The sequence below is a fragment of the Pseudophryne corroboree genome, chromosome 2 (assembly GCF_028390025.1).
Source record: "Pseudophryne corroboree isolate aPseCor3 chromosome 2, aPseCor3.hap2, whole genome shotgun sequence".
Lineage (NCBI taxonomy): Eukaryota > Metazoa > Chordata > Amphibia > Anura > Myobatrachidae > Pseudophryne > Pseudophryne corroboree.
Window position 1 is genome coordinate 283213236 of NC_086445.1, and position 26226 is coordinate 283239461.

General features: G+C 47.2%; 1 protein-coding gene across 2 annotated transcripts in view; it reads left to right on the top strand.

Annotated features, from left to right (window-relative positions):
- VWA8 (von Willebrand factor A domain containing 8) overlaps positions 1-26226 on the top strand; it is an 875413-nt gene that overhangs the window by 315944 nt on the left and 533243 nt on the right. For both annotated transcript variants that reach the window (XM_063952874.1, XM_063952875.1), the window contains exons 17-18: positions 2635-2712; positions 5471-5586. In XM_063952874.1, coding sequence (XP_063808944.1) covers positions 2635-2712; positions 5471-5586 — 194 coding nt within the window. The remainder of the gene's footprint in view (positions 1-2634; positions 2713-5470; positions 5587-26226) is intronic.

Consider the following 26226-nt stretch of genomic DNA (forward strand, 5'->3'; position numbering starts at 1 on the left):
AGGCTGTGTGTATAAGGTGTATATGTAACATAAATGTATTCTGTGCTTAGACTTGGGTCCCATCACCATGATATCTCATTATGGTATGCAATTATTCCAAAATACGGAAAAATCCCATATCCAAATTACCTCTGGTCCCAAGCATTTTGGATAAGGGAGACTCAACCTGTATATATATTTTTTTTTAATTATTATTTTTTTATTTAAATAAACTAGATTAAGATTTGTGGGGGCCCAGCACTAAAATGTTATTACAGGTTGAGTATCCCTTATCCAAAATGCTTGGGACCAGAGGTATTTTGGATATGGGATTTTTCCGTATTTTGGAATAATTGCATAACATAATGAGATATCATGGTGATGGGACCCAAGTCTAAGCACAGAATGCATTTATGTTACATATACACCTTATACACACAGCCTGAAGGTAATTTTAGCCAATATTTTGTATAACTTTGTGCATTAAACAAAGTGTGTCTACATTCACACAAATCATTTATGTTACATATACACCTTATACACAAAGCCTGAAGGTCATTTAATACAATATTTTTAATAACTTTGTGTATTAAACAAAGTTTGTGTACATTGAGCCATCAAAAAACAAAGGTTTCACTATCTCACTCTCACGCAAAAAAGTCCGTATTTAGGAATATTCCGTATTTCGGAATATTTGGATATGGGATACTCAACCTGTATCAGCATAAAGCCTGCTGATGTGCTGGCCAGGCAAGCACTGCACTGAGAAATCTGCTGACCCATTAGGTTGCTATGTGGTGTTTGTGGGGGAGGGGGCAATTTGTCTGGGGTGCCAGTGCTTGAGTCCTAATTAAAAAAGTACAGGAACCCTATCTTTTATGCACTGAACTCCATATTTCCCTCTTTTTCCAGTCTGCCGCACATTTCCCCTCTTTATCAGCATTTGGCCCACTTTCCTCCTTCTCACCAGTCTTTGCCCTTCTTTTACCCCTCCTCACCACTTTGTGCCCCACATGTCCCTAGCTTTACTAGCTTGAGCCCCCCATGGCCCCATTCCTCACCAGCATGTGCCCCACATGCCTTCATTCTCACCGCCTTGTGCCCCACATGTCCTCATCATCACCAGCATGTCCCTTACATGCCTTCATTCTCACCAGCTTGTGCCCCACATGCCCTCATCATCAGCTTATGCCCCAAATGCCCCCTTCCTCACCAACTTCAGCTCCACATGCCCCACTCTTCACCAACCTGAGTTCCATATTCCCATTCTTCACCAACCTGAGTTCCATATTCCCATTCTTCACCAACCTGAGTTGCATATGTTTCCCTTCTCACCAACCTGTGCCCCACATTCTCCCATCCACACAGGCTTATATTACACATGCTCCTGTCCACATCTGCTTGTGTTCCCAACATGCCCACTCCTCACCAATCAGAGTTCCACATGTCCACTCTTCACAAACCTGTGTTGCATATGCTCCTATCCTTACCTGTTTGTATCCCATGTGCTCCAATCCACATTCGCTTGTGCCCGCATGCTCCTATCCACACCCGCTTGTGGCCTACATGCTTCCTTGCTCACAAGCTTATGCTCCCATCCTGTTTCACATGCCCACTCTTCACCAACCTGAGTTGCATATGCTCCTATCCTTACCAGCTTGTATGCCATGTGCTCCCATCCACACAAGCTTGTCACTGTCACCCACCCGCTTCCATCTTCACCAGCATGCTCCCATACACACCGCTTGTGCACCACATGCTCTCATCCACAACAGCATGCACCCCCATGCTCTCATCCACACCCGCTTGTGACCCACATGAGCCCATCCATACCAGCTTGTGCGCCACATGCTCCCGTCATCACCAGCATATGCCCCACATGATGTTATACATACTGCTTGTGCCCCAAATGCTCACATCATCACAAGCGTATGCTCCACATGCTCCCATTATTATCCCATTATGATTCACATGCACATCTTGTACCTCACATTCCTTTCTCTTCATTGGCGCTATGTACCACTATGGCTTGAATAGTTTCTTGACGTGACATTTTGTTAATGACTGTAACGCGCAAAAATGACGTAGTCACTGCCATAGTGCCGACAGCATGGCCTGGAATAGGTAGTGGAGTATCTCCAGCACCTAGCACTAATTGTTATTGTTACTGACTGGTCCAAGAGAGTTATGTTCAGTACTAGTCATAACTGAACAATACACCTCACAACAATGACAATAATTAAATATGTCTAAACGTGTCATCTATGATTGTGATTTGGAACTTAAGATATTTGCAATACTTGATGCTGCTGTACGTAAAAAGCAATGACAGGGTGTATTGAAGCACAGTAATATCAAGAAATATGAAGTGAAAATGATGTTAATTAATTTTATATCACGGTGGTTGAAAACTACATCTGTGGTTACACTGCATTCACTTTTGAAATTTTCATTTTTGACCAAAATCGACAGGTGCGGGGCTTAGGGAATTTCTCATATGCCACAACACTTGTGAGAAGTTATGGCACCATAAGTCACAACTGTGTCACAGTGGCAATATTGTATCTCATTATGTAATGATGCAGTCTCCTGATATGACTTAATGTATAAGGATGTTTTTGTTGTTCAGCAATGGGTATAATTTTTTTTCCCTAGGTCCCAAATGTATCAAAGGAGGCAGTGGAGCAACTATTGACATTAACTCACAAGTTTCGTGACACAAAGGACCCCACGGTGAGTCACAATGTTTTATATTGTATAGAATCACATATAAAGCACAGTGCCTTTTTTACCATCCATTCTATGTAGCAGTAGACGCTATAAAATGTATAGGTTTATATCATGTTACATGTGTTGGGGCTACCCCTTACCTCCTAACTCTAACCCTCCCTTACTGCAGCCTAACACATACCCCCCCCCCCCCCCCCCCCCGCAGCCTAACCCTAACTCCCTCCTCCCCCAACCTAAACCTAACCCTCCCACCCCCGCAGCCGAAAGGTAACCGTTACCAGTATCTTATTGCGCCCTCCCAACCCCTGTGCGCATGATGTCACAGGACAAGCACGCTGTTCTTTCTTATGCAGTTATGTACTGCTCAGGACACCCTACAAGCTAAAAACAGGTACCGCTGGGCTGGCAACTGTGCCACCGCATTCACACTTTAGATTGGCAGTTGCATTTTTTGCACACCCCTCATTACTGCCCTGGATTTGTACTATTTGGATGCTTTTTTACTTTGGTTTGTAATTGTGTTTTGAGGGCTTATAACAGGCTTACAGGTTTTTGGAAATGCCCATACACTAAACCTTTCAATAGCAACAATAAAATCTATAATTATATTTAAAAATCATGTACTCTAATAATAAAATAGTAGTGCAAAACAATAGCCTTAATCAGAACATTTGTTTTCTAATGAAATAACTTTTTTCATTGATTTCATTTCAACCAACGTATTAATATTAATGTTGATCTCTTTTAATCTGGAAATTTAAAAAGTGATGTGATACAATACGAGTCCTTCTGGTCTCTGTTTGGTTCTATTTCATTTTTCATAGTACTATATATAATAAAAGTGATTTTGTGGTTTGTCTAAGTGCAGTGAATTCCTTTTTCTCAACATTCACCTTAATGAATTGACTGTGTCCTTTTGATACTAGAACAGAGAGGTGGAAAGAATGGAAAATGAAGTGTACAGACATATGTAATTCATTAGGTACACAGTGCTCCAAAAAATAGGATTTTAAAAATAACTGGTGCTGTGGAAATAAGTGTTGGAGCAGATTAAAGTGGTGTCTGTCTGAGCTTATTTTAGATTGTTTCAGTGCACAACACTGAAAAATAAGTTTGGGCTGAATATAGTGTCCGAAATTTCCAGTCATGTGCTTCCAGGTCTTCCAGCTTTGTAAAGTTGACGTCTATTTTATTTTTAGCCTAACACCTGCTTCTGGCTTGATTTTTGGACTAAACGGCTTATTTTCAATGTTTTTGATAAAGTATCAAATATGTTAAAAATAAAATAATAAAACAGATTTGCCCTTGTTTTTTTTTCTGTGACACAGACTATTAACGGCATTATGCATTTTTATTCTTGGGCAGAGTACGCCATTTTATATTTTTCTTATTTCTACAGTTAATTTCTTGCTGTAATACATTCTTGGGGCGGCTGTGCAGGATGCCGGCTGAACTTGGACTTCCTGCATCCCGCACAGCCGTCAAACTCGGACCTCATTGCATCCCAGCCCTGGTGGCACCTACACTTAAAGTGTACTAAATTGTACATGTCCTGACATTATGTACACCCTCCACTTAAAGCCATTTGTTTTTTACAAAAGCTACACATTACATTTGAACTATTCATATAAACCATATGTTACTGCATTCATCCAGTACATGCATACTCAGGGGCCAAATGTAACAGGCTACAGATTCTGAAACTTGAGTCCTGAATCAGAGGTGGATGTAATGTAGTGATGCTTTGCTACTGCGCAAACCTGTAATACGCACACGCGATCATGGATTAGCATTGGCATACGCATATAGAATATATTCACAAAGTGAGGGACATGTAGTCAGCATTTCAGGGAGTTAATGGGAGGGGGGATGGCTAGAAAAAGCGCAGGCATGTCGGGACCAATTTCTGGGCATGCCATAGTTAACCACTGCAAATTTGTACGCAGCTGGAGAGGCCGAGGTGCCTTATGTTAGATGCTCTGCCGGAGACAGCATAGGGTTACTGAGAGGTCCAATTGCGCAATGATGTTCACTCATTGTAACTGATGTTTCCACCTTTATACTTATGTGGTGAATGTGAGATGCCGGCAGTGGGTGTCTCTGTGCACAAGACGGCATCTGAGACATTATCATATTGTGCTTTCAGCTGTTGGTTTTGCCTCAATAAATACTGCCGCTATACATGTGACTGCTATGTAAATCCCCATTGCAAGTAACAGACACTGAATTCAGGGCCTGATTCAGAAGTGCACGCAATTCTCTTCGTGTCTGCGTCTTTTTTCACAATTGGCATGCAAAATATGCAGATGTTGCAGTAGCTGGGTTTACCCATTTTTGAGACCGACTTGCACACAGAAGTACAAGTGATGCCAGCCCCAGTAGCCAGTGTACATTTACAATGTAATTTTGTCACATTAGGGATGTGAATAAGACGCATATTTAAAGAAAAAGACACTTGACATGACACTTGAAAAATCTATGTTGTGGCAAACGGGACTGCTGGGCATGATTTCAGCAAAGGGGTTCACATATGGTATGTGGACACACCTGTATATGCTGAACGCCACTTATGTTGTAACTGCCCACAGGCTGAAAATGATGTGACGTTAACTGTGCAATTCAGTGGAGTCTGTGAATGTTGTCTAGGATGACGAGGCCCAAAAAACATTCAATTGCAGTTATTTAGACAACACTGCTTGATTACATTACAGGTAGATAAAGAAATATTTACCAATGTTATACTGTATGTGTTCTTTGGCAGGTACAATCCTTAGCTTCATCTTTGTCTACAAGACAATTACTTCGTATTTGCCGGCGGATGTCTCAGTATCCAGACGAGAGTCTGTATCATGCTATTAACAAGGCTTGTCTCTCAAGGTATGTATGGTTTAACACTACATTTTTGTTATGGTACATGTTTTGCCCTTATAAAATTCTAAATCAGTCTAATACAATAAATGTTTAATTTAATTACTAAAAAACATGGACAAAAATTTAAGTTAGAGGGATTGTCATGATACAGTAAGAATGCTAACCCATATCTTTAGATTAATTTTGTAAGTATATGTTCTTGGTATCCACTAAATTCTACTTTCTCTGTCATCTAATCTGGGTGACACTGGATACCATGGGGTATAGAAGGCATAGACAGATTAAAATGGAGGCACAGGGGATACTCTACCCCACGACCCCCTCTGACAGGGTCCACCGCCAGTCGGAGCTCACTGACATCACACTCTCTTCCTCTTGTGCAGCAGCAGAACCAGGAAGTCAGAATGTGATCAGAACAGTATGCAGTGCAGGCAGAGACATATTAGTTTCAGATTTCATAAGCTATAGATTTAGCCACACTCATTGGCCCTCATTCCGAGTTGTTCGCTCGGTGTTTTTCATCGCATCGCAATGAAAATCCGCTTAGTACGCATGCGCAATGTTCACACTGCGACTGCGCCAAGTAACTTTACTATGAAGAAAGTATTTTTACTCACGGCTTTTTCTTCGCTCCGGCGATCGTAATGTGATTGACAGGAAATGGGTGTTACTGGGCGGAAACACGGCGTTTCAGGGGCGTGTGGCTTAAAACGCTACCGTTTCCGGAAAAAACGCAGGAGTGGCCAGATAAACGGTGGGAGTGCCTGGGCGAACGCTGGGTGTGTTTGTGACGTCAACCAGGAACGACAAGCACTGAAATGATCGCACAGGCAGAGTAAGTCTGGAGTTACTCTGAAATTGCTAAGTAGTTAGTAATCGCATTATTGCGAATACATCGGTCGCAATTTTAAGAAGCTAAGATACACTCCCAGTAGGCGGCGGCTTAGCGTGTGTAACTCTGCTAAATTCGCCTTGCGACCGATCAACTCGGAATGAGGGCCATTGTTGCTGCTGCTGAGCCATACAGGCGTCCTAGTCGCACCATGTAAATAGCGCAGGTAGGCGAAGTAAGGCATGATATGGCGCAAGAGGATCCACAGCATGCAATAGACGGATTCACCGCTAGGTGATTGTTCCACTAATGAAAACTACAGTACAGTGCTGAATAGCAGCGGATGGATATGGCACTATAGATTACTGTACAATGTAGCATGCCCTGACAAGCTGGCCAGTGCACAGTAAAAACAGTGTTTTTTTATTTTTATGCAATAATACTCCAGAGTGGAGAACGAAATCATGGGAAGTTCAGGCACACAGTGACAACATACCTTACAACTGAAAGCTCCCCTGGTGCGCTGTATAAAATTATCCCTACATGAAATAGAAATGTGAACACTGAAAAAGATTTGCTCGGCATCTCCAACGCACACAAAGCACAGTTCAGAGTTCTACACAGCTCTCTAAAAGAAAAAAAATCAGTACAATCAGCGATATAGTTGAGAGACACAGCACTATAAAAAAAAATTACAATGAGCAACATCACTATGTCATTGCTGGTGTCACCTGTCTCCTTGGCTCTCTTGGCATAATGGTATCGCCGATTGTTACCATGCCCGTAAGCTAGCATTCAATCCCACAAAGGACAGACTTGTACTGTATATCTGTGTAAAAGGTAGCATTCACAACTTTTTTCACATTTTTCTAATTCCCCCAAAACAAGCTCTGTTGTGTTTCGTATACAGACTCAGACATGTACACAAATATACAGTCAAAATTACCTAAAAACGGCACATGCTACTGTTTACACAGATATACAATTGTGGCTTTTCAAAATCCGAAAAGTCCTATCTTTGTGAGACTGAGTTTACTGTACTTCTTCCCGGGCCTCCCCAATGCTTTAATAGGCTGCCTCCCCCAACCCCAATCTTATTCCCTGTGAGACTTGTGATTTCACAGACTGGGTTTACTGCTAAGTAAATGACAGCATGAGCCATTCATTTTGCATACAGTAGTGTGCCAGCCGTGTTGTGTTTTACTAAGCAGTACACCCAGTAAGTGAAATCACAAGTCTCACAGAGGTAGGATTGGGGGTGGGGGAGGTGGCCTGTTAAAGCAATGGGGAAGCTCAGCAAGAAGTACAGTAACCTCAGCCTCATAAAGATAAGACTCTTAGAATTTGAAAAGTCACGTTTTGTATTGAATGTAGCATCCACAGTTTTTTCTAATTTTGACTGTATATCTGTGTGCAAGTCTGAGTCTGTATACAAAGCACAACAGAACTTGTTTTGGAAGAATTACAAAAAAGCTGTGAATGCTACTTTTTGCGTAGATATACAATACAAATGTTGCTTTTCAAATTATGAGAGTGTTATCTTTTTTGAGACTGAGTTTACTGTACTTCTCGGGCCTCCCAATTGCTTTAATAGGCAGCCTCCCCCACCCCTATTCCTAGTGCTTAGTAAATGACAAACACACACTGCCAGTACACTTCTGTATGCAAATGAATGGCTCATGCTAGCTTTCGTTGGGGGAAGGGAACACAGAAGGCACGTTCATTTGTAAGGCATGTTAGCATTGTGCATGTACTGAGAGATCGAGAGATGCCTGGTGTGAGTGAGCCATCAATTCCCGGGTAACTCTGCTAACATCGGTCATCTTTTTTTGCCGTAAATGCATCTTATACACTATGCAAATAGGACGCATATGCAGCTTCTGCTGATTTCAATGATATGCAGAATGCCTGTATTCTGTGTGCGAGTGTGGCTGTATCTGCATACGAAATGCTACGTTACAGTGATTTCCAGGAAAACACTGTAATATAGAATTTCGTAAGCAGATACATCCGCAGTCTCAGTCTCACACTGAATATAGGCATGCCGCATATCATTTTAACTATAGATTTTATTTTTCTATGTGTATTTTAAGGTTGTTATTATATAGTATTAGTTTAAATTTAATATACACCATTTCAATTTAATATGCATAATCCATCACCTGTGTTGAAATGCCTTTCTTATCAGTTAAATAGTTCAACACAGGTGAGGCCAATCATATATTTAGAGGGAAGTTCAGGTAGAGAGCATTTTGTTCCTCGAATGGGTATTGTTGGGAGGTATACACATATATATGTAATATACACCCCCCCCCCCCTTCCACCGGGCCCCCTTGTCTTAAGTACCCGGGCCCCCCAAGTCATAATCCGGCCATGGAAGAGGACACTGTTCAAGGTGCAGGCTGCCTCCTCTCCCCTCTACATCCTTATTGCCTTAGTTTTCCTTTTTCTGCCTAAGGAGTGGGTAAGTTTTTCCATAAGGGCTGTGAGATTTTTCTTTACGTAAAAAAGCAGTTTTTATGAATGCAGGTAGGATCTCTTCTCTGTCCTCTCCCCACTATGCCTGCCCTTGGTCTTCGGTGCTTCCCAAAGAGGAGAAAACCCAGCCACGGACCTGTGGGTGACCAGTGACTAGTAGTGACCCAGTGGAGCCATGAGAACTACTAACAGACGCTAGGACCATGCCTCTGTCCAGCCGTCAAAAGTGGATGGAACAGTGGTAGCCCCATCTCTCTTTGTGTTGTTAAGATAGGGCTCGCTGCAGTCCTGCCCTAGTCTGCTCTGTTTCACACTTGTCTTCCTCCCCTTGGCCAGGAGCAGCAACCATTATGGTGCCGTCCTGGCCAAGACTGAAGGGTAGGATCCTCTGAGCAGTGCACACTTCATCAAACACTTGTCCTATGGTAATTCGACTTTGCCGAGGATTTTAATGGGAATTTGAGGTAAAATTTTAGAAGGGATTTCAGAAACTGAACACAAAATCCCTTCTAGAAATCTATCAAAATCGAATACAATTTGAAAAGCAAATGCAAAATCGATTTTTAGTAAATGAGGGATTTTTTATGGGAATTTTCAATTTCTATAGAATCAATTTCACTTTTTTTTTTTTATTCATAAAAATTAATCCCAAATCAAACTTTAATATACCCTCAGGTGTCACAAGGTATTCCTGTCGGAGGACAAGATTTTTTCTGTCCAGAGGCAGGTTCTTGCCCTCCTCTCTGCCAAGTAGGTGTATGTTCTGCTTTGCATGAAGTTGCGTTCGGAATGTTTTCTTACTTTGAAGCTATTCCATACAGACGCTTCCATTCACGGTTCTCTAAGTTGCAACTTCTTTCCCATTGGTCATGTATGAATCCCAACTTGGGCCAATATTTACTAAAAAATCGAGTTTGTCCGATTTGTGTTTTTTTTTCAAAGTCCCAATCCGGGAATTCACAAAGCACAAATCTCGGCAGTGTCTGGTCTATTCGTAATGGATTTAACGGCAAAGTTCTGAAATACGAATGAATAGACCATCGGTCAAACGCGGCTGTTATTTCATACAATACGGGTATTCACTATTCATTCGTATTTGGGTCTTAGTCTTTGAGTGCTCAAGTGCGGGTCTATTTTTTTGCGAATCGTTAAAAAAAGCAGCAAAAAAATAGACCTGCTTTTTCCAGTCGAGTTTGGATAACCATGCACGGATCAGTGAGATCTGTGCATGGTTATCTATGGGAAAGGGTGTGTTTAGTGTAAAAACAGAAAAAAAAATGAGTGGGGTCCCCCCTCCTAAGCATAACCAGCCTCGGGCTCTTTGAGCCGGTCCTGGTTGAAAAAATATGGGGAAAAAAATGACTTTGCGGTCAGCGGTGAGGTTACTTTCGGACAACCGCTGACCGCAAAGTTCCCACCATTGGATACAATGGAGTGTATAGGCGCTACATTGTATCTCTGCCGTGTGCAGCCTCACAGACACTACAGGAGCACACAGCCAATCAGGAGAGTGCCACGACGTGGCGCTCCCTGATTGGCTGAAGGGACCCTCTTTGACAGGAGTCAGGGGGGGTCCTGGCAGTCGGGGAAAGGGGTCCAATGTGTAAACATGGGACCCCTTTCAGTGCGTGGTCGGGTTTCCGTTTATTTGTTTTGCCAAGTATGTGGATTATACAAAGAAGACAAGCAACACTGGATTATGTGAGTATAATTTTTTTCACAGGTACCCCGAGGATTCTACATGGAGAAGAGGACCGAGCCTCGTGTGAACATAGGTAAGTATGTATGTTTGGAGGTGTGCATTTATGTAATAAACTTATACTGTCACGGTGTGTGTGTCCTGTTTTTTGTTGGGTATTTTTTTAGTAGTAGTACTACAGGTACCAGCGGGCCCGGTTTTCCACCACATGCTGGTACTTGTGGTTCTCCAAGTACCAGCTTGCGGGGGAGGCTTGCTGGGACTTGTAGTACTGCTACTAAAAACAATATTCTAATTTTTTACACAAGGCTATCAGCCCCCCATCCGCCGCCCTTGGATGGGGGGGACAGCCTCGGGCTTCACCCCTGGCCCTTGGGTGGCTGGAGGGGGGGACCCCTTGATTTAAGGGGTTCCCACTCCTCCAGGGTACCCCGGCCAGGGGTGACAAGTTGGGTATGTAATGCCAGGGCCGCCGAGACCACAATAAAAGTGTCCCCCAGCTGTGGCATTATGTACCTGGCTAGTGGAGCCCGGTGCTGGTTTAAGAAATACGGGGGACCCCTACGCTTTTTGTCCCCCGTATATTTTGAACCAGGACCAGGCGCAGGGCCCGGTGCTGGTTGATGAAATATGGGGGAACCCCTGTCATTTTCCCCCCCATATTTCTCTAACGTCCTAGTGGATGCTGGGGACTCCGTAAGGACCATGGGGAATAGACGGGCTCCGCAGGAGACAGGGCACTCTAAGAAAGATTTAGTACTACTGGTGTGCACTGGCTCCTCCCTCTATGCCCCTCCTCCAGACCTCAGTTAGAATCTGTGCCCGGAAGGAGCTGGGTGCATTTTAGTGAGCTCTCCTGAGCTTGCTATTAAGAAAGTATTTTAGTTAGGTTTTTTATTTTCAGAGAGCTTCTGCTGGCAACAGACTCTCTGCTACGTGGGACTGAGGGGAGAGAAGCAAACCTACTAACTGCGGCTAGGTTGCGCTTCTTAGGCTACTGGACACCATTAGCTCCAGAGGGATCGAACACAGGAACTTAACCTTGGTCGTACGTTCCCGGAGCCGCGCCGCCGTCCACCTCGCAGAGCCAGAAGACAGAAGCCGGCGGGTTGAAGCAAGAAGACGTCAAAATCGTCGGAAGAAGACTCCTGTCTTCATATGAGGTAGCGCACAGCACTGCAGCTGTGCGCCATTGCTCCCACACTAACCCACACACTCAGGTCACTGTAGGGCGCAGGGGGGGGGGGCGCCCTGGGCAGCAATTGAGTACCTCCTGGCAAAAAAGCAGCATATATACAGCTGGGCACTGTAATATGCATGAGCCCCCGCCATTATTTTTACACAAAATCGCGGGACAGAAGCCCGCCGCTGAGGGGGCAGGGCTTCTTCCTCAGCACTCACCAGCGCCATTTTCTCTCCACAGCTCCGCTGAGAGGAAGCTCCCCAGGCTCTCCCCTGCAGAAGCACGATAGAAGAGGGTGAAAAAGAGAGGGGGGGCACATAAATTTGGCGTAAAAACAATATATACAGCAGCTACTGGGTTAACACTAAGTTACTGTGTTATTCCTGGGTCATATAGCGCTGGGGTGTGTGCTGGCATACTCTCTCTCTGTCTCTCCAAAGGGCCTTGTGGGGGAACTGTCTTCAAATAGAACATCCCCTGTGCGTGTGGTGTGTCGGTACGTGTGTGTCGACATGTCTGAGGTAAAAGGCTCCCCTAAGGAGGAGATGGAGCAAATATGTGTGTGAGAGGGTGTCTCCGTCGACAACGCCGACACCTGTTTGGATATGTGTATGTGCTAAGGTGAATTTATTGCACAAAAGATTAGAGAACAGACAGGAAATCTACCCATGTCTGTCCCTATGTCACAGAGACCTTCAGAGTCTCACAATGCTCACTATCTAAAATAATAAACACTGATATCGACACAGAGTTCGACTCCAGTGTCGACTACGATAATGCAAAGTTACAGCCAAAATGGCAGAAAAGTATTCAATATATGATTATTGTAATAAAAGATGATTTGCATATTACTGATGACTCATCTGTCCCTGACACAAGGGTACACATGTTTAAGGGGAAGAAAGCTGAGGTAAATTTCCCTCCTCTCATGAGGAAAAAGAGCGGGAATCTCCACACAAGAGACTGCAGCTTCCCACAAAGAATTCTCAGGCAGTATCCTTTCCCCACTAGGGCCAGGATGTGATGGGAATCTTCCCCTAGGGTGTCACGTTTGCCCAGAAGGTAGCCCTACCTATTCTCAGGGATCCTGCAGATAGCGTGCACATTCTGGTACACTACTCAGACCGGCGATTGTGTCGGCATGGGTTTATAGCGCTGTGGCGGCGTGGACAGGTACCTTATCAGCAGAAATTGAGACCCTAGTATATATATATATATATATATATAGAGATATGTATATATATTAAAGATGCTGTCTTAAGAGATATATATAATCAAACATGCCCAAGTAGACATGAGTATACTGGGTCCTAGAGTCAAAGCTATGTCGATTTCTGCTTGATGTGTCCTGTTGAATATGCAATGGACAGATGATGCCAACTTAAGTGGCATATGGAAGGCTGAGGATTGTGTGGAGAAGGGTTCTCGGACCTGGTCTCCACGGCTATAGCTGGTAATTCTGATATTTTGCCTTATATTCCTGCACAGCCTAGGAAAGCACGTCATTATCAAATGCAGCTTTTCGAACAAAGAAACAAGAAAGTCCGAGGTGCGTCCTTTCTTGCCAGGGGCGGGGCCAGAGGAAAGAAGTTGCACAACACAGCTAGTTCCCAGGAACAGAAGTCCTCCCCGACCTCTATGAAGATCCACCGCATGTCGCTGGGGCTCCACAGACGGAGCTAGGCCCGGTGGGGGCACGCTTTCGTAAGTTCAGCAACAAGTAGGTTCACTCCCTGTTAGATCCCTGGGCAATAGATATTGTGTCTCAGGGATACAAGCTGGACTTTGAGAAGATGTCTCCTCACTGACGGCCCTGTCATCTTCCCCGCACGAGAGGGAAATAGTGTTAACTGCAATTCACAAATTGTATCTTCAACAGGTGGTGGTCAAGGTTCCCCTCCTTCGACAAGGGAGGGGGTTATTATTCGACCATGTGGTAGTCCCGAAACCAGACGGTTCGGTCAGACCCATATTGAATTTAAAATCCCGGAACATATACCTGAAAAGGTTCAAGTTCAAGATGGAATCGCTAAGAGCGGTCGTTACAAGCCTGAAAGGGGGAATTTTATCGTGACTCGGGACATAAAGGAGGCATACCTTCATGTCCCCATTTATCCACCTCATCAGGCGTACCTCAGAATTGCGGTACGGGATTGTCATTACCAATTTCAGACGTTGCCGTTTGGTCTCTCCATGGCCCCGAGAATATTCACCAAGGTAATGGCGGAAATGAGGGTGCTCCTGCGGAAGCAAGGTGTCACTATTATCACGTACTTGGACGATCTCCTCATAAAAGCGAGATCAAGAGAGCAGTGGCTGAACAGCGTATCACTTTCTCTGGAAGTGTAACGGCAACACGGCTGGATTCTATATATTCCAAGGTCGCAGTTGGTTCCTACAGCTCATCTGCCTCTCCTAGGCATGATCCTAGACACAGACCAGAAAAGGGTTATCTCCCGATAGAGAGAGCTCAGGAGCTCGTGACACTGGTCAGGAATCTATTAAAACCAAAACAGGTGTCAGTGCATCACTGCACTCGAGTCCTGGGAAGGATGGTGGCATCATACGAGGCCATTCCCTTCGGCAGGTTCCATGAGAGGACCTTCCAATGGGAATTACTGGACAAGTGGTCCGGATCACATCTTCAGATGCATCGGTTAATCACCCTATCCCCCTGGGCCAGGGTGTCTCTCCTGTGGTGGCTGCAGAGTGCTCACCTTCTCGAAGGTCGCAGATTCGGCATTTAGGACTGGGTCCTGGTGATCACGGATGCAGGCCTACGAGGGTGGGGGGCAGTCACATAGGGAAGAAATTTTCAAGGGCTGTGGTCAAGTCAGGAGACTTGCCTTCACATCAATATCCTGAAATTAAGGGCCATATACAACGCCCTAAGTCAAGTGGAGATCTTGCGTTGCAACCAATCGGTGCTGATTCAATCAGACAGCATCACCGCAGTGGCTCATGTAAACCGCCAAGGCGGCACAAGGAGTAGGGTGGCGATGGCGGAAGCCACCAGAATTCTTCGATGGGCGGAGAATCACGTACGAGCACTGTCAGCAGTGTTCATTCCGGGAGTGGACAACTGGGAAGCAGACTTCCTCAGCAGGCACGACCTCCACCCGGGAGAGTGGGGACTTCATCAAGAAGTCTTCGCGCAGATTGTAGGTCTGTGGGAACTGCCACAGGTGGACATGATGGCATCCCGCCTCAACAAAAAGCTACAGAGGTATTGCGCCAGGTCAAGAGACCCTCAGGCGATAGCTGTAGACGCACTGGTGACACCGTGGATGTTCCAGTCGGTTTATGTGTTTCCTCCTCTTCCTCTCATACCCAAGGTGATGAGAATCATAGGAAAAGGAGGAGTGAGAACAATACTCATTGTACCGGATTGGCCAAGAAGGACTTGGTATCCAGATCTGCAAGAAATGCTCACAGAGGACCCATAGCCTCTGCCTTTCAGACAGGACTTGTTGCAGCAGGGGCCCTGTCTGTTCCAAGACTTACCGCGGCTGCGTTTGTTGGCATGGCGGTTGAACGCCGGATCCGGGCAGAAAAAGGCATTCCGGATGTGGTTATTCCTACACTGATAAAGGCTAGGAAGGAGGTGACGGCTAAACATTATCACCGTATATGGCGGAAAAGAATGTTGCTTGGTGTGAGGCCAGGAATGCCCCTACGGAGGAATTCCAGCTGGGCCATTTCCTTCACTTCCTACAGTCGGGAATGACATTGGGCCTGAAATTGGGTTCCATTAGCGTCCAGGTTTCGGCCCTATCCATTTTCTTTCAAAAAGAACTGACTTCTCTTCCTGAAGTCCAGACGTTGTATAGGGAGTGCTGCATATTCAGCCCCCTTTTGTGCCACCAGTGGCTCTTTGGGATCTTAACGTGGTGTTGAGTTTCCTGAAATCTCACTGGTTTGAGCCACTTAAGACCGTGGAGTTAAAATATCTCACGTGGAAAGTGGTCATGCTATTGGGCTTAGCTTCGGCTAGGCGTGTGTCAGAATTGGAGGCTTTGTCATGTAAAAGCCCCTATCTGGATTTCCATATGGACAGGGCAGGATTAAGGACTCGTCCGCAATTTCTGCCGAATGTGGTGTCATCTTTTCATTTGAACCAACCTATTGTGGTGCCTGCGGCTACTCGTGACTTGGAGGATTCCAAGTTGCTTGATGTAGTCAGGGCTTTGAAGATCTATGTAGCCAGGACGGCTGGAGTCAGGAAAACTGACTCGCTGTTTATCCTGTATGCATCCAACAAGCTGGGTGCTTCTGCTTCAAAGCAAACTATTGCTCGCTGGATCTGTAACACGATTCAGCAGGCTCATTCTGCGGCTGGATTGCCGCATCCAAAATCAGTGAAAGCCCATTCCACAAGGAAAGTGGGCTCTTCTTGGGCGGCTGCCCGAGGGGTCTCGGCATTACAGCTTTGCCGAGCAGCTACTTGGTCGGATTCAAACACCTTTTGCTAAGTTCTACAAGTTTGATACCCTGGCTGAGGAGGACCTTGTGTTTGCCCATTCGGTGCTGCAGAGTCATCCGCACTCTCCCGCCCGTTTGGGAGCTTTGGTATAATCCCCATGGTCCTTACGGAGTCCCCAGCATCCACTAGGACGTTAGAGAAAATAAGATTTTACTCACCGGTAAATCTATTTCTCGTAGTCCGTAGTGGATGCTGGGCGCCCGTCCCAAGTGCGGACTTTCTGCACTACGTGTATATAGTTATTGCTTAATAAAGGGTTATGTTATGTTGGCATCCATGGGTGATGCTTTGTTGTTGTTCATACTGTTAAATGGATATGTTATCACAAGTTATACGGTGTGATTGGTGTGGCTGGGATGAGTCTTACCCTGGATTCCAAAATCCTTTCCTTGTACTGTCAGCTCTTCCGGGCACAGTTTCCTTAACTGAGGTCTGGAGGAGGGGCATAGAGGGAGGAGCCAGTGCACACCAGTAGTACTAAATCTTTCTTAGAGTGCCCAGTCTCCTGCGGAGCCCGTCTATTCCCCATGGTCCTTACGGAGTCCCCAGCATCCACTACGGACTACGAGAAATAGATTTACCGGTGAGTAAAATCTTATTTCTTTCAACCACGACCTGCTCAAAGAGCCCGAGGCTGGTTGTGCTTAGGAGGGGGGACCCCACGCAATATTTTTCTGATTTTTTGACACTTTAAACATCTTCTTAAGGTACACAATGAAGCCCTGCACGGATCTCACAGATCCGGCCGGGATTCCTTGTGTTTTGTCAGGCAGTGTTTTACTCATCACTCCCGTAAAACACTGCCTGACATTACGAATCACGTCGACATCGGAAAATACGAATTTGGAAAAATCGGCAGCTTAGTGAATGATCGTATCAGAATTCAAAAAGTTGCAGTAAAATGCACCCAATACCATTCGAGTTCAAACACCCTTAAAAACGTCAAAAACACGAATCTTTGTAAATATACTCCTTGGTGTCTCAAGTATTTCAGTTATCACATACGTGCGACTCAACTGTTTCTGCTATGGTGGCTCAGCCGACAGAACCTGGAACAGGGTCAACCTCTATTGACCTGGCAATGTACTATAGTGACCACAGATGCCAGCTTTCAGGTTTGGTGTGCAGTGATGTGGGTTCTTCGTATGCAAGGGGTTTGGATCTAGACAAGTCATTTAATAAACTTCTTTGAGATAACGATCATTCATCTGGATCTGATTCAGGCACAGTTGCACCTGAGAGGATTGCCACTCCAGGATCCAGTCGGACAATGCCACGGGCGTGGGTTACATCAACCACCAAGGTTGAAAACACAGCTCCACAGTGATAGCTGAAATAGTCAAAATCTTTTGATGGACCGAAAGACATGTGCCCGTAATATTCATCTTAGATGTAAACAACTGGGAAGCAGATTTTCTAAGTCAACACGAGGTTGGGGTGTAGTATGTGTAGTATGTTATGCTGGCGGTCAGGTTTGCAAATGAGCCCCTTGCGGGGCGTTTGTAGCATGCCACGTATTCTCCCTCCAGGGGGGGTCGTGGAGCCCCAAGATGGAGAATAGTTGTCAATATGCTGGGTGTCGGGATTCCGGCGCCAGTATACTGAGCGCCAGGATCCCAACAGCCGGCATACTGAATACCACCCCGGGTATTGGTCCCTTCATCAAGAAGTTTTCGACTAACTCATGGACTGATGGGGTCTGCTAAAGGTGAACTTAAGGGCCACTCTACTGTACGTGCACGATCATATTGCATTTTCATGCAGTTGCAACGGCACGTAATGCTGCTCGCTCCTAATTAAATAATCCTCATAGTTTCTCTGCGCTCACATGAGACATTATTATTGTTATGTCAAGCTGTACTTTTTGGTAAAGTTATACTAATCTCAAAGGGAATGTTAGTCAAAATATTCCAATACATTTTAAGCTGACCAATTTACGGAACGGCCTTTTTTTTATGGTCAAGTCCTATGCTAAATATAAGCATGTGTTTATACACTGTAAATATAAAAAATTATAATTTCTGCTGCGGGGTACACTGGGCTCCACAGGGAATGACATTGGGGTGTAGAGTAGGATCTTGATCCGAGGCACCAACAGGCTCAAAGTTTATACTGTTTCCAGAATGCATAGCGCCACCTCCTCTATAACCCCGCCTCCGTGCACAGGAGCTCAGTTTTGTAGTTGGTGCCATGCAGTAAGCAGGCATACAACAGGGGGGGCAGAAGCTTTTGAAGAAAAATAAATTCAAGGGCTGCAGCAGAGACACTGACTGTGTTAGATGTCAGTCAGACATCTCCTGCTGCAGCTCCATCACCTCCTCCAGCGGCGCTGTACACTCCCGCGCCCTGGTTTCTGGGTACATACAGCGGAGGCTCCGGTTTACTTCCTGTTAGTCACACACACGACCGCTATTCTCCTGGATCGCGTGGCCGCACTCAGGGAGGAGGTAAGTGGGTCCACCCGGCGGGACCTGCTGTAAATCACAATCCCACACGGCTGGTGGGAGGCGGGCCGCGCGCGCTGGCGTGGACACTGTGGCAGTATAGGGACCCCACTAGACCACCAGGGCATGGGCACAGGTCGGTTTTCTCTCATAAAACCGTTTATTTTAGCCCTCAGTACCCGGTGGGGAGGGTTCACTACGATATGCCGGCGGTCGGGCTCCCGGCGACCAGCATACCGGCTCCGGGAGCCCGACCGCCGGCTTACCGACAGTGTGGCGAGCGCAAATGAGCCCCTTGCGGGCTCGCTGCGCTCGCCATGCTACGGGCACGGTGGCGCGCTACGCGCGCCACGTTACTTTATTCTCCCTCCAGGGGGGTCGTGGACCCCCACGAGGGAGAATAAGTGTCGGTATGCCGGCTGTCGGGATCCCGGCGCCGGTATACTGTGCGCCGGGATCCCGACACCCGGCATACTGAAGACCACCCGGTGGTGATGTACAGCAGGGGGATAAGGCTGTTGACCTCTAGCCCCTCCCCCAGCCCCAGGGCGCCATTTAGAGTAAATGTTCCCGCCCTGGAGCTGAATATCTCTCTCTCCCTCACTCCCTGTCAGCGTTTGGGTGCCATTAGGACAAGCTGAGCTGATCCTGGGACTGTTTGGGCAAATCCTCCTCTGTAAAGCCGCCTGCTTGTCTACGCTGTGCATTTTACAGGACACTTAAGTATTCTACATGTCTGCTGACAGTGTTAGTTAAGAAAAAGTGCATTTAGTCAGAGTTATTTAGTACAAGTACCCTGTGATATACATCCAGTCTTTACTGTGCATTGTTATATCTATTGAGTGTATAGCTATACTTAGGGGTGGTCTTCTGTATGCCGAATGTTGGGATCCCGGCGCACAGTATATCGGCGCCGGAATCCCGACACCCGGCATACCGACAACTATTCTCCCTCGTGGGGGTCCACGACCCCCCTGGAGGGAGAATAAAATAGTGTGGCGCGCCACTGTGCCCGCAGCGTGGCGAGCGCAGCGAGCCCGCAAGGGGCTCCTTTGCGCTCGCCACGCTGACGGTATGCCGGCGGTCGGGCTCCCGGCGCCGGTATGCTGGGCGCCGGGAGCCCGAGCGCCGGCATACCGTACGACACCCATACTTAGTACTACTATGTATTGCTAGTCCAGTGCAGTTTTATTGCGTTTTATAATTTCTGCATTGTACAAACTATTACTCTGTGTGTGTGTGTGTGTGTGTGTGTGTGTGTGTGTGTGTGCATATAGCTGCTGTGTGACCTCCATTTCGTGTATCTCACTCAGATTGCTATCCCTATATTCTATAACCTGAGGGGGCTAGGTGCGTCAGGTTTATCATAATATAGGTAGTTCACGGGATATACTCTGTGTATTTTTCTCTGTGATTTTTAGTCACCATATACCTCTAGAATTCCGTTTGTGCTGAAATACACTGCACAGGGGGTTCTTGTCAGGTACTGTGCTGCTGATATTGTACTGTGTTGCCTTGCATTGAGCTTTTGCTTATGTCAGCTACAAAGGGCAACGGTGCTGGGGCTGAGCCCACATTGTGTGGTGTTGACGCTGCAGTCACATTTGAGGATAACATAGCAGCTGAGGGTTAAGGTTCTGTGGGTTCCTTACTCCCCAGTGGGATTGTAGCAATGGGGGTTCAAAATGACCCACCCTGTGTAACCTTCTCCACGCTATTAAATATGCTGGTAACTAGAGTAACGCCCCCTATGGGACCTCCTGGCCGGTACAACCGCTTATGGTCCCCGCGGTTAACCCGCCATGGGCAGATCAACTGTCCAATCAGTTACAGCAATTGAACCAATCACTGACTACTCACAAGTCTAACCCTCACCCGCCTAAGACCAAGGGGTCCTCTAAGCGGGCAATTACTTCCTCACAATCCATCAACATCCCAGACACCTCGTCTGATGAGGATGGTGTTTATACTGACCCCACAGATTCTGATCCCGATGCTTCTGATGGGGAATCTGTTTCACAGGTGGATGTTCCTGACTTGTTGGAGGCTATCAGGCTTATCAAGTTGATGATGACCCGGAGCCTGATTCTGCCCCTAAGAAACTGGACAGGTTTAAACGTCAGAAAGAGGTTAAACAAGTTTTACCTCACTCTGACCATTTAGTTGACATACGTCGTCAGGAGTCCTGGGGAAATCCAGGAAAGAAATTCATGCCTCACAAGAAGATGCTGGCTCGCTACCCCCTCGCTGCGGAACTAAGTAAAAATTGGGAAACACTCCCGCCACTGGATCCGCAAGTTGCGCGGCAGGTGGTATCCTCAGCTCTGCCTGTAGCTACCGTCATGTCCCTGAGAGAGCCGATGGATAAGTGCATGGAGGGTTGTTTAAAGGCCATTTACACCCTAACCGGTGCTGCGCATAGGCCCACCATTGCAGCGACATGGACTGCAGAAGCTATGGAAGCGTGGGCTTAGGAGCTGGACGCAGAGTTGCCTTCCAATGCTTCTGATCATGCTAGACAATGCTTGTCATATATTGTCACAGTGTCTCATTACATTAAGGAGGCGGCTTCTGATGCCGGTATTCTGGCGGCCAAGGCTTCTACTACGTCCATTTTGGCTCGCCGGATTCTCTGGTTTCGGTCCTGGTCTGTGGACATGGACTCTAAGAAAACCCTGAAGGTACTCCCTTTTAAGGGAGACATTCTTTTCGGAGAAGACCTCAACAAGATAGTGGCTGACTTAGCTTCTGCTAAAACACATGTCTGCCTAGTACTGCTCCTTCGGATCCGAAAGGCTAAGAGTACTCCCTTTTGCTCCTTTCATCCTTCAGGGAAAGTAAAAGGTCAGGCGTACCCAAAACAGGTTCGCACTTTCAAACCCAATAAGCCCAAACCCAAACGGGCCTTGGCTGCCCGTGTGCCTGCTTCCAAAACTGACAAGCCTGCCACATGATGGGGCGGGCCTCCCTCTGAGGGATCCCAGGGTGGGGGGCCGACTTCTAGGGTTTACCCAGGAATGGTTGAAGACCACTTCCGATGCCTGGGTACGGGAAGTCGTCACTCAAGGTTACGCCGTATCCTTCAAGAATCGTCCCCCTCATCGATTTTGCCTGACAGACGTCCCTTTGGATCGGGTGAAGGCAAAAACTCTTCTTTCGGTGGTACAGTCCCTCCTAAACAAAGGAGTAGTAGTACAGGTGCCTCTGGCTCAGAGAGGCAAGGGGTACTATTCACCGCTGTTCCTAGTACCGAAACCGAATGGGTCCTCCCGGCCCATTCTCAACCTCAAGTCCTTGAACAAATTTGTGAGGGTCTCCAAGTTTCGTATGGAAACTCTGCACTCTATTGTTCTGGCCTTGGAACCTCGGAATTATATGGTCTCCCTGGACATACAGGATGCTTACCTGCATATTCCCATTGCAGTGTCGCATCAGCAATACCTGAGGTTTGCGGTTGGCAACCTCCATTACCAATTTCGGGCGTTACCTTTTGGTTTGACCACGGCTCCGCGAGTTTTCACCAAGGTCATGGCGGTAATGACGGCTGTACTCCGCCGTCAAGGGGTCAGGATCCTACCGTACCTGGATGACTTGTTGATCCTAGCAAATTCCCCAGAAATTCTCCTTTGCCATCTGGATCTGACTATCCAGTTTCTGCAAGCCCACGGGTGGCTCATCAACTGGAAGAAATCTTCCCTGGTCCCTGCTCAGAGCATGGTGCACCTGTGGGTGTTGTTGGACACTCACAACCAGCGGTTGTTCTTGTCTCAGGGGAAATTCCTGAAGCTTCAGGACAGGATTCGATGCTTCCTATCTCGTCCGCAAGTGTCGATATATTCGGCAATGCAAGTGCTAGGTCTCATGGTGGAGTACGTAAGCTAGGTCGGCTTTCAACATGGTGGAGTACGCTCAATTCCATTCCCGCCCTCTGCAGAAGCTAATTCTTGCCAAGTGGGAGGGCCTGCCTCACCGGATCAGATCTCAAATGATCTCCTTGTCTCCGGAGGTCCGTCTGTCACTGAGCTGGTGGCTTCAGGACCAACGATTGAGCAGGGGTCGTCCCTTCTGGATCTCCAACTGGGTCCTTCTGATGACGGATGCCATTCTGAGAGGTTGGGGCGCGGTGCTGGAGCAACACTCTCTTCAGGGTCGGTGGACCAAGGAGGAGTCTCTCCTCCCGATAAACATTCTGGAATTGCGGGCGGTGTTCAACTCATTGAACTTGGCCCAGCATTTAATACAGAACAGACCTGTTCAAGTACAGTCGGACAACGCCACCACGGTGGCATACATCAATTATCCAGGTGGCACTCGAAGCCGCATGGCAATGAGGGAAGTATCACGGATTCTTCAGTGGGCAAAACGCCATCTGCCAGCCATATCGGCAGTGTTCATTCCGGGGGTCCTAAACTGGGAAGCGGACTTTCTCAGTCGTCAGGACGTACACGCCGGAGAGTGGAGCCTCCATCCAGAAGTGTTTCAACTCCTCGTGGACAGGTGGGGCCTTCCAGATGTGGACCTGATGGCGTCCCGACACAATCACAAGGTTCCGGTCTTCGGAGCAAGGACAAGGGATCCTCAAGCAGCATTCGTGGATGCACTGGCAATTCCATGGAACTTTCAGCTGCCATACGTGTTCCCTCCGGTGTCACTCCTGCTCAGAGTAATAAGGAAGTTCAAGAAAGAAGGAGGAATCCTACTTCTGATCTCTCCACAGTGGCCCAGACGGCATTGGTTCTCAGACCTTCAGGGTCTCTCGATAGCGCGTCCTCTTCTACTTCCACAGTGCCCAGATCTCCTCGTTCAGGGCCCCTGTGTATATCAGGATTTAGCCCGGTTGGCTTTGACGGCGTGGCTCTTGAAGCTTCCGTCTTGAGGGCCAAAGGATTTTCTGAGGCGGTCATTCAAACAATGTTGAAGGCCCGCAAGCCGGCTTCTGCTCGGATTTACCATAGGGTCTGGAATACTTACTTTGCTTGGTGCGCATCTAACAATCATGACGCTTACAATTTAAGTACGGCCAAACTTTTGGCCTTTCTACAACAGGGCCTAGACTTGGGCCTTCGTCTGGCCTCCATCAAGGTTCATATTTCTGCCTTGTCGGTTTGGTTCTAGAGAAAAATTGCGACTTTACCTGATGTACATACGTTTACTCAGGGTGTGTTGCAGATTCAACCTCCCTATATCCCGCCTGTGGCCCCTTGGGACTTGTCGGTGATATTGGAGGCGTTGCAAGGGTCTCCGTTTGAGCCTCTTGAGTCTGCAGACATTAAGTGGATCTCCCTCAAGGTATTGTTTCTGCTGCCTATTGCCTCTGCTAGAAGGGTGTCGGATTTGGGTGCCTTGTCTTGTAGGTCACCATATCTGATTTTTCACCGTGATCTGGCGGTTCTTAGAACACGTCCCGAGTATATACCTAAGGTGGTGTCTTCTTCCCACCTTAATAAGGAGATTGTGGTTCCGGCCTTTGCCTCTCCTGAATTGTCTTCCAAAGAGCGGTCTTTGGATGTGGTACAGGCTCTCCGTATCTACGTGAAGAGAACTGCCTCCATCAGGAAGTCGGATTCTCTCTTTGTTCTGTTTGGTTTTCACAAACGTGGCTGGCCTGCTCACAAGCAGACCCTGGCCAGATGGATTAGAATGGGGATTGCACATGCTTATGTACAGGCTGGCCTTCCAGCTCCTGCTACCATAAAGGCCCATTCTACTCGGTCGGTTGGACCTTCTTGGGCGGCCCGCCGTGGTGCGACCGTTGAACAATTGTGCAAGGCGGCTACGTGTTCCTCAGTGAACACATTCATAATGTTCTATGCCTTCGATACTTCCGCCTCCCAGGATGCTTCCTTTGGACGCCGGGTTCTTGTGCCCGCTACAGTGTGTCCCCTCCCATAAGGAACTGCTTTAGGACAGCCCTAATGTTATTCCCTGTGGAGCCCAGTGTACCCCGCAGCAGAAAACGAGATTTATGGTAATTACTTACCATTGTTAAATCTCTTTCTGCGAGGTACACTGGGCTCCACAGGGCGCCCACCCTGACGCACTTAGCTTCTTTTGGTTGGTATGGCATTAGCCGCTGACACTGGACATTGGACTGGTTAACAAAAACTGAGCTCCTGTGCACAGAGGCGGGGTTATAGAGGAGGCGGCGCTATGCATTCTGTGAACAGTCAAAGCTTTGAGCCTGTTGTTGCCTTGGATCAAGATCCTACTCTACACCCCAATGTCATTCCCTGTGGTTCCCAGTGTACCTTGCAGAAAGAGATTTAACAACGGTAAGTTCTTACCATAAATCTAATTTTTTGTGCTTTTATTTGGGCAAAGGGGGTCATTCCGACCCGATCGCTCGCTGTAGTTGTTTGCAGCGATCGGGTTGGAACTGCGTATGCACCGGCGCCGCAGTGCGCTGGCGCATGCCGAACGGCTGAAGGCCGTCGTTCCCTAGCGATCGCCTCTGCCTGATTGACAGGCAGAGGTGGGAGGTGGGCGGCCGTTTTGGGGGCTTGGTCTGGCCAACGCAGGCGTGGCCAGACCGTGCGGGGGTGGGCCACAGTGGCTGCGTGACGTCACACGCAGCCGCTGCGACTAGGGGCAGTGACGAGCAACTTCTGGTCAGCCTTAGGCGCTGCGCTGGCCGGGAGTTACTCAACAAGTACAAAAGCATCGCCGCTGTGCGATGCTTTTGTACTTGTGCAGGGGGGGGGGGGCGGGGCGGACAGACATGTGGGGCGGGCTAGCCCTGTGCTGTGCGTCCCCCCGCATGTCTGGGAACATGATCGTAGCGGTGCTAAATTTAGCACAGTTACGATCAACTCGGAATGACCCCCATAGTCTTAACAGCACATGTTTTTTTAAAGGTAAGTACATTCCAAGCAGTATCAGGTGACTCCTAGGAAATCACCTGACATAAGTTGGATAATTGTATAGGGTGGGAGCAACAATAAGTGTTTGATAATAAAACCCATTTTTAATAAAAAGAGCTATAAACTATTGTACTCTACCGCAAATATTGGGAAGACAGAGCTACAAGAGTGTGCAGTCAAATGTCGGCAGTTACATAATTTGAATTTTCTGCAGTAGGCTGCTTGTCGACAATGATATTTCCCATGGACTTTTACTCTGGCCCTAACCGCAGTCTAACCCTAACCTTAAACCTAATCACAGCCTAACCGCAACCCTAAAATCGTGTTTTGACATTGTGACTGACGACATAACAGTGACGTGCGGTGAGGTCATAGATTGGGAGGCACTGATGGAGATATATATATAGTCAGTGCAATACCCAGTCTATGACCTTACCGCACATCATTGGCCGAGATTCATCACACGTCTTCCAACCTCCCCCCCCTCACCTTTGTGTTCGGACAGTGAGTGTAGGCACTGCTGCTGGCTGGGAGGAGAGGGAAGGACGCTGGCCTCCACCTCTTCCCACTGCTCCAGTCTTCAGGGCCACCGCTCCTGCACTGCTGTAGCCGGGTGCCTGTGACAGCTCCACCGCCGGGACCCACCGTCACTTCCGCCCGCCGCGCC